The sequence below is a fragment of the Miniopterus schreibersii genome, assembly GCF_964146895.1.
Source record: "Miniopterus schreibersii genome assembly, chromosome: 5".
In the NCBI taxonomy this organism is placed as follows: domain Eukaryota; kingdom Metazoa; phylum Chordata; class Mammalia; order Chiroptera; family Miniopteridae; genus Miniopterus; species Miniopterus schreibersii.
Window position 1 is genome coordinate 56060254 of NC_138106.1, and position 14064 is coordinate 56074317.

A 14064-nucleotide genomic window follows, 5' to 3' on the forward strand; every position below is an offset into this window, starting at 1 on the left:
ACTTGGTGCATTACAAATCGCTCACTCTGAGTTTTTTGTTTGTTTTTTTTTGCATTATATCTTTTTCTTTTGTTAATGTAAGAAATAAGCCAAACCTGTGAAGAATTTTTGTGAGTTTGTGTGAGCCAAACTGCCGACAATTGCTGGGGAGCCAAAGCCTCCGCTCGCCGAGATGATGCACCTTGCTTTATAGCTGGCAGGCAAAGGGGGGGACCTAAGTGGGTTTCAGGAAATCCACTGGGGATAGATTAGGGAGGTGGGAGAAGGCAAAGCGGGGAAACCTCTGGGGCTGGATAAAAAGTAAAATGATAGACACACACTTCTTTTACACAGGTGGGTACAGGGTTGTTAACAGTCAACATTTAACAAGGTATCAATGACAGGATTCCTGGTCTCTGCCCTGGTGCATTGAGGGTCCGGTAATAGTATGTTTTGCAAAGGCACGTGTTAGGTAGGGTATCTCCGATGCAAAAGACAACCAACAGGCTTAGTTAAGGTGAAAATTAACCTTTGTTAGGGAAAAATACTGCCTTTCAGGACGTGGCTACCACCCATAAGTTGCTTATGTTTTAAAAGTTTTCATTTCAGACCACCCTTTGTGGTTATTTTAGATCTCTTAGTTTGCAAGCCTGCCACACAGGCCCGCCTTGAGCGTGTCCGGTTTAGACGTGCCCCTATTTAAAGTATGCATCCACATTTTATTTCATTTTATTTTTTCCATCACCATTTATCCCCTGCACATCCTCCACCTCCAACCCCCTCAGTTTTAACTTGCGCGGGAAAGGCTCCCAAGGTCTGGCCTTAAACCTACTTCTATAAATACCTGGAATGGAACGGAACATTCATAGCGCCTTCACCCCTTTTACATTCGTTTTTGGTCTAGCTCTTCCTCTGCCTGACTACTGAATTATTCTGACCCCTGCCTCAAGTTATATGCAAAAATAAATTCCAGTAGATAAAAACATCTCACCCTGGCCAGGTGGCTTGTTGGTTGGAGCGTGGTGGAGCACACCCAAGGTTGCAGTTGATCCCCCCTCAGGGCACACACCTAGGTTGCGGGTTCCATCCCCGCTCCAGGCGAATACTGGAGACAGCAAATGGATGTTTCTCACATGATGTTTCTCTCTCCTTCCTCTCTCTAAAATCAATAAAAGCATATCTTTGGGTGGGGATCAAAAAATATATCAATGGAAGAATAAACTTTAGAAGATAAAATACATTTAGGAGAATATTTTATAGTCTGGGGATAGAAGGGACTTTATCTTAAGACTTGAAATCCCCAAATCATAAAGAATAAAAGTGTCTGACTATACACAGATTAAAACATTTTGAATGGCAAAAGGTACCTCTAGTCAAATGAGAGTCTAGAAAAATTCATTTTACAGCACAACAGAACATTAATACTTCTATTTAGTCTGCTTCTACAAATGATAAAATAATTCCAATAAAATTAGCCAATGGCTAGGAATAGACAGTCCATATGTGTAAACCTGATGTTCAACCTCACTATCTGAAAAATGTGAATTAAAGAGATAACATTCCCTACCTATCAGATTGGCAAAAATTAAAAACAGCAACTACTGTCAAGAATCCTGGGAAACTGGCACGCAAACTGGGAATGTTAATTGCTAAACTCTTGTCAACTAAGCTGACCACATCTTTACAATTTAAAATATGCATCATTTTCAACACCCTTGATCCAGTGGCCCCATTTTGTGACTATTCTATAGAAAATATTAACATACAAGGATGCATATTATCACTACAGCACCACTTTTAAGAAGTAAACAAAAGAAAAAATGGAATGGCCAATAATAGAAAAGTGGTTAAATAAACTGTAGAACAAGGGTTTCTGGATTCCCACTCCGACACTCTTCCATGTAATTCTGGAGGGTCTCAAACATCAACAAGCTAGGCCTTATTTAGAGTTTTACTACTTAAAAGCTACAGTGGTTGGTATAATACTTAGAGTAGAGCTACTTGACTGCCTTGGTCATAAATACTGGAGCAATGATTGGTGCTAGAGTTAAAGGCAAAGGTTAAAGTGAATCAGCCTATTTTTGTAGTCTTGAGAATCTGTCCTATTGGGACATACTGAAAAGTGAGGTAAATAAAAACCGAACAGATGTCTTTCTTCTGAGGTGTACGGCCAGAAACAGCAAGGACAGCAGCTTGATTTCAGGACATACTTTGAATGTTGCTAAGGTATTTCACCAGTTCTCCACTAGGCCTGTTGTAGACTCCAAAGGGACTAAGTTGATATGTGATGCCCAACGCATGTCACTTTACCATCTCTTATATCCTAACAATAAACACTTAACCTCAAGGTTTTTGGGTAATTGCAAATATTCTCAATCATTCCTGTCCCTATTCTCTCCCTTTATTTTTGTAGGTCTTCTTGCATTTTATGTGTAGCAAAATAAAAAAGAATCTGACTTATCGTCATAGTGGGAAAAACACTGCACATAAAAGCAGGGACACCCACTGATTATTTCTTCTATCCACCCCTATCAGTTTAACAAATCAGGAAAAATTGTGGCTATTTTCAAGAGAAGATACTTTACTGACAGTGATGGGCTTGAAGTAGGAAAATTTGTTCCCATTACCCTACTGTAAATGTTGCCTTCATTAACAGGGGTGAAAGGACATATTGTTGAAGGCAGTTTCTCTCTCTGAAATCTGCTGCCTTAGTTCAGGGAGACAAAGAGGTCCCCACAGAATAGGGCCCTAGAGCTTTACTTCACACCTGTATGATTTATTCCTTATTAGATAGAAGGAAACACAGTCCTTGTAACCCTCAGTACCAAGTGCATCTGTGCAAAAAGTAAGATATCAGAGTTTTCAAGGGTTATCTCATTTTGTTAGCAACAGGAATGTGACCAGAGATACTTCTAGTTATGTGTTTTTAATCCACAAATCATATTGTTAGCGCACAACACCCTTTAAGGAGATTCTACAATGGATTCTGGCTGATTAATGCACTCCGCCACCCTTGCCATGTTACCAACAGGTAATGTCCTAATGAGAGATTAGTTAATTCTCAAATGTGAAATCTGGTCAACATTTTAATCCAAACTCAACATTTTTTAACACACATATTTAAAAGGTTTACTACATCATGCAAAATACAAAGTTGATTAGAATATCTTTACAATCCTATGAAGAAAGTACAGTACAGAAAAGTTATATCTTTACATCAACCAAGAAAACTTTAGCAATTGCATTTCACTCTTTTAGATCATTACAGGATTTAGGGGTGATCTCTGAAAAACAAACAAACACAGATAATAAAAATGCCTTCTGCAATCGTGGTTTTGTCCTTCACTGTTCAAGTAAAATCATGTGTCATCCAGTTGCAAAATCTTATTATTGGCAATATGTATACATGTACACAAAGCACACTGCAAACGTAAAAAATTGTACCCAGCCAGGCCTGACAAACATTTTATAGACATTTCTAATCTAATCATTTCACCTTGTACTAGTAAGTAATGTCATGATTTTCTACTTCTATTCATTTGCCAAGTTTTAGGAAAGAGTACATTCATACTTACAAACACACAATGTAACAAACCACGATAAATGGCACTTAAAAAACTGTTATGAAAGAGACTTGCCTGAAGTCATTTAATTCAACAAAAATTAATTTAACTCTGAAAAAAGGCTAACTGTAAAGAGATACATAATAAAATAGTACATTACAGAGGACATAATTGAACTTCATTTGAATTTTCATAAAACTATAGCACTTCTGTAAGTATTTCAATCGGTCTGTTCTTTGGTAAAAAAAACAGCTCTAGTTTCATAGTTATGTCATGTGAGGCTGCAATTAACAGGTGTGCTCCACAACGAGGGAAAATCAGACAGTCTAAGGAAATTGGCTACTGGTTACCCTTATTTTCAGCACTGGGAATGGAGAAATCTTCAGGGAAACAAGCTCCTAACACCAAATATTCTCTTTATTTTTAAATTGCCCAATGTGACAGAATGTCTGTCTAAGACTGCTTCTTTCTAAAATACACAACTTTTGGTTCTTCTTTTACAAAAAGTGGTTTGCTATACACGTACAGTAGCTTACGCTGGTGGCGACTCTTCAAAGTCAACTTCCTGGGCACTTGATGGCATCAGAATATCACTTTAAAGTGTAGAGTAATGCTAAATGCAGTTCATCACCTGAAACTACTACTATTAAAAAGAAGTCACATCAAGTCTTTGGTTTTGGTGAAGTACTTAAAAATCAGGGCAAGAGTTCCTCCCGTAATATATTCTGCTCCAAGGCCCTGTTTGCTTATATTTATACTACCCTTCAGCAAAATGCTCCTATTTTTAAAAAGCCAGTTGATTACAATCATGTCAATGCCAATGATTTGGGTGGGTGCTAAAATAATTTCATATTTCCAAGTATGTACATTTTGTAAACTGTTTAGTTCACCAAAATCAACAATTGATAAAAAATAGTTTATTAGAAATGCTCCTATAAGTAATGCTATTTACCAAAAATAGTGTTTCCTTTCTCATAGGTGCTTGCATTCTTTTGCTATTTCTGATCAAGCTTTGGATTAAAACTTCTTCTTTCTCATTTACAAATGACTTCCTCTTACTACGAATGGAGTTCTGAGTATACACAGTTGGGTCTTTACATCTGGGAGAGAATATGGCTTCATTCTTGTAAGATTATTGCAGTCTGCCCTGAAGTGGACTGTTGCTCCAGTTCACTACAACATGAAGTGAGTGTAACCTTCTGCCCCAGTAACTATAACATCCATCCAGATCCGCATGGCTTCTGGTGATGGGGCCACCATATAGTAGATTCTGTCATGTGTCTTGACACTAAAGGTGAGTAATGGATTAGGACTCTAAAAATCAAAAAGGGAAAAAAATTTAACACAAACATCTTGAAATAACACGAGGGCTTCTTCCTCTTTGAAAGTTCCAATTTATGCAAGTCTACATAGGCATTACTTTTGCTCTAGTATAACCAACACCTTTCTCAAGACTGACTCTTTCTGGCTTTTCTGCACAAGAAGTTTCAGAGAGTTCACCAATCCTCTTAGCAGCTCCTTTGTAAAGCTCTAGGAGTGTGCCTAGGTGATTGTGGGTACTCAATAAATAATAACTGTTATTCTTAGCCCTACTAAGATCCTCCCTCATAACCAGGGAGATCTTAGAACCCTAGCAAAGAGTGACTTGACAAGGTTTCTCCCAAACCAGTATGTCTAGAACATTTCCTCACTTCACCTTGACTTTTCTAAAAAAAAATAAATGATAAATTATACTAATTACTTCTGTGTTTAGTTTTCCAGCACCATTCCAGTTATATCTATCTGTTAATGTCAGAACAACAAATCTAAATAGCTTCAAAAAAAACCCAACAACATATATTTTCCCAACTTAATTATGCACTGAAAAATCAAAGTTTACCTTATTAGCATTCTTGAGGTGATCATAGTATACTTCTTCAATGGCTTGAAAGTATATTACTCCTTTTAATTTAGTTTCATGCTTATCTGCAACGACAGATGAGTGTTAAAATAAATATTTTATCACCACCAATGGACAGGAGAAATTGTAATTCATTATAATCATCATAAAAATATTTAGTATTAAAATTATCTAAGTTTAATTTAGATATTTTAGGTTAGTGCATTAGCCTGGCTTTATATTGAAAAAAGAAAGAACGACAAAAAGATGAAATTATCAGTCTAAACCAAAGGGTCTAAGTGACTTTGTCCAAGGCTCTCCAGCAAATTAGCAGTCAAAACATAACCCAGAACTTCTGACTGTTGGCTTAACACACAAAGAATAAACACCACGGATATAGATACAAATTCTTTCTCCATATTCTCTAAGACATTGGAACGGAAATATCAATACGAAGAGCTGTTGTAATGAAATTTGTAACAATCATGTTTTTCGACTCATATTTTTCTATTGTTTCTTGTCCAGCATGCTTAATTTATTTTCCTGTTCCCAGCAGGGCTTCACATCAACAATTTAATGTCCTTTCAATGCAGCATTTTCCAAACTGTTTCTAAGATTTCATCAGATTTGCCATAAAACCAAACAAAACATTTAAAAAAACCCCCAACAACCAAACAAACATCACACTGTGATCTAATAAGTTCTTGAAATATTTTAAAATTTAGTGTCATCAAGAATCATAAAACATGAGCATATTAAAATTTTCTTACAGCGTAGATGAGGGTACAGAGAAAGAGACTCTATCATACCCTGTTGGTGGAAGTGCAAATTAAAAAAGCCTTTTTTGGAAGGCAATTTGATAAAACAAACAATTAAAAATGCAAAAAATTCTCTTACTCAGCAGTTTTCCTTCTAAAACTTTATTGTATAAAAGCTCCTCATGCACATGCACCCAGATTTGTATTTGTTAAAGCAGAAGCCTGCCAAAGATCTGCTTGAATTTCAACTGGGAACTGATTCAATAATAGACCAGCCATAAAATGGAATCTAACAGCCACTGAAAAGATGAAGGTAGGCCAGTATGTGCCCAGTAGAGAAAAATCTTGAAATATTGTGAAAAAAGTTATGAAGAGAGTGAATAATTGGGTCCCAACTGTATTAAAGAAGAAAGAACACATGTAACATACTGACATGTATATATAAATGGAGAAAACCTAAAAGGAAACTTCAGGTGTTTCAGTGGGAAAAGGTCAGAACATTTGTGATGGTAAAGAGGCAATTTCTTTATAGAGATTTTGGTGAATTTTAATATTTTTTTTACTCATGAATGTCCCTTTTTTCCAACAACAATAAAAACTGAGTTTGGAAAAAAAACCAAAAAACCCCCCAAAACTAGTAAGTTCAATAGAAAATTAGCTGTTCAATTGCATTTAAACCAGGGCATCTCTCAAACTTTGCTGGAAAGTCTGCATTATTCATGGGAATACAATAATATTTATTTTCTGAAAACAGATGCAGGATAAAATTGGGAGATAAAAGTAAATTTTTAAAAATTTAATTAATGAATTAATCTTTATTGTTGAGATTATTATGGATGCCCCCCATTGCCCCCCTTTACCCAGTTCCCACCCCACCCAAGGTCTTCACCACACTATTGTCTGTCAGTGTTTCAAGCAGGCAGAAAACTGGGGAATGAAACTTCTGTTTGTTAGGCACTTCATATACAAGAAAGAGCTCGGAAAAATATAGGCCTCACAAGGACACTTTGAACTAAGAGAATCAACAATCCCATTGTAAGTTGATGAGATCATGCTATTCATTTTGTTTCAGTAGCATTATCCTATCAATTGACAGACATATTTTCTGTGTCTCAGTTTTTTAGAGACTCTTCCAAAGTTACCCAGTTAATATGTGGAAGCCAAGTTCAGAGCCCAGGGTTCAAGGTCAACAGAGACGTAAGAATTTAGCTTTCAGCACTCCCTTTGCAGCTCCTTCACACATACCACGGTCATCTACCTCACTGACAGGCTGAAGGGCATGGCGAACACGGACCAAGTCCGGCCTGAACTGCAATCTCTATGACTTCGTGTGGACTGATCTATTCTTGAACTTGGTGGTGTTTTAGGAACGAGTTGGGGTGAAGGTGGAGGGAGCTGACACAGCTGATGATGGCTGTAAACAGAGCCAACTGGGTAGCATTTGCCAAACTAGGTCTCACCAGTCATATAAATATTAAAAAGTTGAATTAAATATGATTTTGTCTGTTTTATGCACTAGGATTCTGAGTAATCTTTCATATACCAAAAAGGTTTTGGTATTTATAAAAAATTGAAAACCAGTCACTAAGAAGTTTAAATTTGAAAAAACTCACTTCCATGGGTCAGAAGAAAGGGGCACCGAACCACCCACCTGGCTGACAGACAAAATGAAATAAGGATCCCAGAGAGGAGAAGAATGAAGCTGTTTGTTTGAAGTTATTTCAAAATTTTACTTTTGGAAAATTCTGGATGAGGTTGTCTGTGGAGACTATCATAAGGCAAAGTATTTTTTTAAATGCATTTTGCAGACACTAAATTAGCATTTCTTATTAAACAGGCATCTTTTCTATCGTACTAACTGGAGAATGTCTCTGAATTCCTATAAAACTCCAGTTTAGAAAGCCGCAGAGAGACAAAGTATGGGACCTGTAAGGGTTAGGCAATTTGCTCAGGCCACTTAGCAACCACAGTAACTAGAACCCCACCCAAAGAACTCCCAATAAAAGGCATGTACCCCCACGCTCTCCTCACCCCAATTCTGGAGCTCCATAGCCAGTGTTTCATGTCTCTCACACGCTTCTTGGTTTCTCACACCTCTCTTCAAAACATACCCTGACCTCACACTATAGATTAAATGGTTGGACTGTTATGTTTTACTTATCACATAGAAACTCTTTTTAACAATTCCTGACAATGCTTATAAATGCTGATGAAGTCACCCCAAAGCAGAGTCTCTTTGTGACCTCTGGGATGGTCCCACCCTCTTCAGCAGCTGAAAAGAGGCCAGAGCTTTATTGTGGTAATAACAGATATGTTTCACATGCAATCCAGAGTAAATGAGAGGCTTGATAAGTAAGCCAGTCACACCAATATTCCTGTATTTATGGAGGATTACGTAGGGTATGTTCTTCATAATCCATCATTTAAAGCAGCCAAAAATATTTCAGTCACTTAATAAATACTTATTTATTCACTAGTTCACTGATAAGCTTTACTCTCTGTGCTTAAAAGACCATTCCAGTGTATAAACTATAGCTGAATGACTGTCAGCTACGGCTGTCTAATTGTGAGTGACTTAAATAGGCCATATGACCATAAATAAATAAATAGAAATTTTTTTTCTGGCCCTGTGGTTTAAAAAGACAATAGTTTGTCTCAAAAATAGATTTTATTTAATATTTATTTGGACTTGAGTTTATTTCAGAACTAGAATAGACTAATGCACACTTTTTAGATAACATAATTTCTATTATTTCTAAGAGGAGAGTCATATAATATAGACCATAAAATCTGAACATAAAATAATATACACTTACAAAGTTAATATTGCTATTATTTCTATTACTTACCAATCTCACTATTTATAATGAATCTTACTGTCTTTGCTCTTTAACAGAGGGTTCCTAATTTGAATATATCACTTAGATTTTTTTCATCACCCACCTGCATAATAAGAGAATGTGCGCTTGTTCCGATCAAAAACAAACCAACGTTTTTTCCAAGTTTTAATTTTTCCGCCCATTTTGATGAGGAATCCCCGACAGGTCTTCTCTGTGATGGATACGTGATAACAGGTATCGATATTGTGGCCAGCAGTCTCCACGTGGCTCCGCAAATCAAAATCTTCCTTCCGGACAGGCAGGTAGCGTGTCAAAGGACGAGCCTGGAAAAGGGCACACCCATTGCATCTGTAACTAATTATTTGTTTCGTTTTAGGTCACAGATGTGCAGAAGCAGAAAAAAATGAAAAGCCTAAAAAATGAAAATGCCCATGTGATTATGAGCACTTAAGATAAATTCATCATATGAGGTCTGAAAAGTGGGTAGCATTTTAAGAAGGATGCTACAATATGGGGGGTGAGAGAGTGGATAAACCCAGGCCAATAGATTCTACATCTTGAAATGGAAAAATGTCATTTATCTTAGCTTTCAAAAAGGTACTTAGCACTTCAAAACACAGGGAAATGAAGTATGAAGTTGCCTGGACAGCTTCCTACAGATGAGGACTCCTCCACTGTAAAGTTCCCAGGAATTCTCCCTAACCACAACCTCACAATAGTTCTTAAATAATCTCAGACATGATCGATGGAACATTCTTTAGTAAGTACAAACTCCACAAGATCCCAAAGCTGTACACCTCGGTTTCCATACGCTCTCTAATAGAAATTGAAGGCAGAGATGTATGTTTTGCAAAGTGAAGCTAAAATAAGGTAAGAAGTGGAGTCAAAATGCTGTCCAGGACCAGGCACTGAAGAGACAGACATAGTTGTCTTTTATTTTACTATGGCTGGAGTAGAGGTTGATCTAATCTAAGAAGCACAGATCACCATGGGTAATATTTCTAAAATAATGCTTTCTTTTATTCTGTTAAATTACCCCACTCCTTTACCCTGGAGAAAATGATCTCATCATATACTTGGAGGCAAAACATGTAATTAGGATTAAAATAGAATTGTGATTTTTGGTTTGGCTTCAGATACCTTCACGGTGAATCAAAATTTGGCAGAGGGATGGCATAATAAGATAAAATGAACACGTTTTACTTGGTAGTTCTTCAATATTTTGCCTTTGATTCTGGGGTACTGTGTAGACAGATGTCACACACTTATGATACATCAAAGCCTTAAAGAAAGTCTCTCAATGCTGTATGGTCAACTGCCAGCAACTACAAAGAATAAGGGAAAGGGTATTTTTTTACCTTTAAGTCTAGTAAACTTTGGTAAAACTGATTTGAACTTTATATTACATGGGCTTAACAAAATTGTGTTAGAGTTTCTCAGAAAACATGCATTATGTAAGCAGCGCAAGTGACAAGACCAGAAATTCAAACTCTGTGATGGCCAAGATAGGAAGTTAAACAGAATGGGTGGCTTTCCCAAGTTTTGCTACAGTTCAGTAATTTTGTGCACATATGTGTGGGCTGGTGTAGCAAAGGTGACATGTGTGATAATACAGTGGTAAGAAAAAACGAACAAACAAACAACACACTAACACCACCGCCAAGAAACAGGGCTTGTAAAATTACCCTTTTCTCTAGTGTTTGCTTCCTAAAGATGGCTTAACAGGCCCCCTTTTCTTCTTCAACCAAAGATTTTAGTTAGGGTGTTGTATTTGTTTTCAGCAGCAAATCCAGCTGCAATTTTTCAAAGATGCTAAAAAAATTATATTCTACTTTAAAATATAGTCCAAAAAATGGGTAGATGAAAAAGTATCTTTCCCATCAAATGTTCCCTGCATGAGCAGAAAAGTGTCTTTTGATTAGTAGGTCCTCACTAAGTTTCAAAATCAACATTTTTTTTAAACCGCTAACTCACATCTTTCCCTTAGCCATTACATGTCAACAGCTGGTTCCTGGAAGGCCTCCCGACACTGCATTACTACCCTCTACCAACAGCCACTAGGGGGCAACATACTCTTATCTATCCAGACGGACCCACCAACCTGTGCCCTTTGTTTCTCCCTTATTTTCACTTCCTTTTCAATTAACTTCTGCCTCTGGCTAGTTTCTTCCTGCAATCGCTTTTCCAGGAGTTCTCGGCGTCGTTTCTCTTCTTCCAGAGCTCGTTTTTTGGCTTCCATTTCCCGTTCCTAAATGTCATCCGGCAGAATAAATTTTAAGACATACTGGTTATACATGAATGATTCCAAATAATGTCATAAAGGAAATTTTTACTAGAAATTTTGGGTTATAATCTTGTCCCTTACGATCTATAACCTGGACGAAAACACCCATAAACCACTTCTCACATAGCTTTCAAAATCATCCTATGCAGAAAGGCAACAACTAACTTTAACTAACAATTGGATAGAAGCGAAAATCCAGCTCATGATTACATTCAGTCATTTCATGTTGATGACCACAACTCTCCCATTTTTAATAAAAAGCCTCATAAATTGTCAGTCGACACCGAGTCATGAGATTTAGCCTTTCTTTCAATTGCTGTCTCCTAACTGAAGGTCATGCATGGGTCTTTCCAATTCCTGTTGTTGCTCTGAGGCTTCCTGGCTGAAGGTCGCAGAGGAAGCACAGGGGGAAGTCAGAAGAGGAAAGGAGGTGCCCCTAGGGCAGGATGCAAAGGCATTCTGGGGGATTCCTAAGGAAGCTCAGATTCTGGCTTGAAATACAGTCACAATAATGAGGGATTTTAAATGTTACAATAGTGTAGTTAATGCAAGCTGGCAAGGAATGGAGAATGCTTAAAGACACGGCATTCCTCCTCTTACTTTGGCAGCCAAACAAAGTGGCTATCAAAGGGAAAACATAATACAAAGCAGTCATTTGGGTCTATCTCAACACTGTATCTATTTTCAACTATGAAAAATTATAGTGCTAGAAAGATCCTTAGAAATCATCGAACACCCTTAGTTTCCTGATAAGAAAATGAGGCCACACTGCTGAGTGAGGCCCCGGGACAGCTTCTTGGTGTCAAGTGCAGAGCACCCTGAACCCCCACATCACTGACCTCTGGCATCATGAGCTTAAACCTACCCTGGACTCCAGCAGCCGTGTCTTCTCTGCATGAGCCTGCTTCAACAGTCTCTCCATTTCTTCTATTCTGGCAATATTTGAAGTGCTGGCGCTGCATGAAACACAGAAGCCTTTTGAGAATATTGTTTCAGGTTGAGATCTCTTCAGACACACACACGCAGGCTCATGAAGGTGTATGAAAAAATCCAATACAATGTAAAGGACAAAGAGAACCATTGGTCCGAAGAGGCAAATTGTGGGTGAAAATTGGAGGTGATACTGACCTCAGTGTAGGAGACAAAATACAGGCAAGCAAATTAACGCCGAAGTAAAGTGTTTACTCATAAACAAACAAACCAAAACCAAACTTTACAAAGGGTGTTCTTAAAATGCTTCCTGCAAAGTCTAAAAATTATGGCCTGTGGGAGGCCTTCCCTAAGCTGAATTATTTAGAAATGAGAGACCAACAGGACTCTCACTAAAGTTCCAGATAGATGACACTTATGGTGTTAAGTCACTTTATTTGGCTTGAGAATATGTCTCATTAATTGCTTTTTTGTTGTGCTTTCACATTTGTGGACATTTTATTTCTTAAATGATGATGCCAATTAAAAAATGACTTGTCTTCTTATAGGTGCAATGGGAGGGTGGTGGCCAGTTTTGTCAATAATACCCACCCGCCATACCAATGAACAAGCTGCATAAAGGGATCCAAAAGCTTCAAAAGAAATGCACCTTGGGAAAGACATCACACAAATAAGTAAAGGAAAAAAACCCGGAGGAAGTGAATGCTGTAAGAACAGTTAGGGGTAACTAAGTGAGAAGGAGAAGAACTTGGAAATGCTTATCACTAAACAAAAATTTCTATTTTTCACTGGCTTGCATTTTATTTCATTTTTGGAAAAGAGAGACCATAGCTGAGGTCAAAACATATTTGCTCTGATGTCCCAGCCATGGAGAACCAAAGTTGTTTCTTATGCATGTACACACGCTTAATCATTTACAATATTTGTCTTCTTTTTCAGACTCTTTTGAGGACAGAGAGGCTTTGTGCCTCTATCTCCCATAGCCTAGGGCCTGGCACACAGTAGGATTTTGTGTTTGTAAGATATTCATATAAAAATGAATTCAAATAACATGCATAAGATAATTGTTAATATGGTTTTCCAAAATCATATTTTGGATCATCTCACACCTAGGCTGTTTTGAAAAGATAAATGACCGCAGTAACACAGGACATGTGGTTTATCTTAAAATCAGTACTGTGAACACAGATGTTTTTAGCAGCTTTATTCATATTTGCCAAAAATTTGGAAGCAACCAAGATGTCCTTCAGTAGATAAACGAATAAATAAAGCGTGGTTTATCCAGACAATGGAATATTATTCAGTACTAAAAAGAAATGAGCTATTGAGCCACGGAAGGACATGGAGGAACCTTAAAAACATATTACTAATGGAAAGAAGCTAATCTGAAATGACTAAATACTGTATTACTCCAACTATATTACAGTCTGGAAAAGGTAAAACTATGGGGACAGTGAAAAGATCAGTGGTTGACAGTGTTCTGAAGGGGGAGAGGGAGGAAGGGATGAAAGGATGGGGCACAGAGGATTTTTAAGGCAGTGAAAATACTTTGTATGATATTATAATAATGGATACTTAAATCCACAGACTGTACATCATCAAGAGTGAACCTTAATGAAAACTATGGGCTCTGGGTGATCATGATGTGCCAATGTAGGTTCATTGTTAACAAATGTATCGCTCTGGTGGGGATGTTGATAATGGGGGACTGTGCATTAGGGGGGCAGGGGGTATGTGGGAAATTTGTACCTTCCTCTCAATTTTGCTATGCATCTAAAACAATTTGAAGTCTTAAAAAAAAAAAAAGCAATCAGTGCTGCCAGCCTCATTA

The 14064-nt window shown here is 37.4% G+C and overlaps 1 protein-coding gene across 8 annotated transcripts in view; it reads right to left on the reverse strand.

Moving 5' to 3' along the window:
* Positions 1 to 3052: 3052 nt before the first annotated feature.
* Positions 3053 to 14064, reverse strand: part of PHLDB2 (pleckstrin homology like domain family B member 2) — a 200518-nt gene continuing 189506 nt past the window's right edge. For all 8 annotated transcript variants that reach the window (XM_081139351.1, XM_081139349.1, XM_081139347.1 and 5 more), the window contains 5 exons: positions 12169 to 12259; positions 11121 to 11267; positions 9123 to 9342; positions 5422 to 5507; positions 3053 to 4856 (listed from right to left, as the gene is read on the reverse strand). In XM_081139351.1, coding sequence (XP_080995477.1) covers positions 4716 to 4856; positions 5422 to 5507; positions 9123 to 9342; positions 11121 to 11267; positions 12169 to 12259 — 685 coding nt within the window. In that variant the 3' untranslated portion in view covers positions 3053 to 4715. The remainder of the gene's footprint in view (positions 4857 to 5421; positions 5508 to 9122; positions 9343 to 11120; positions 11268 to 12168; positions 12260 to 14064) is intronic.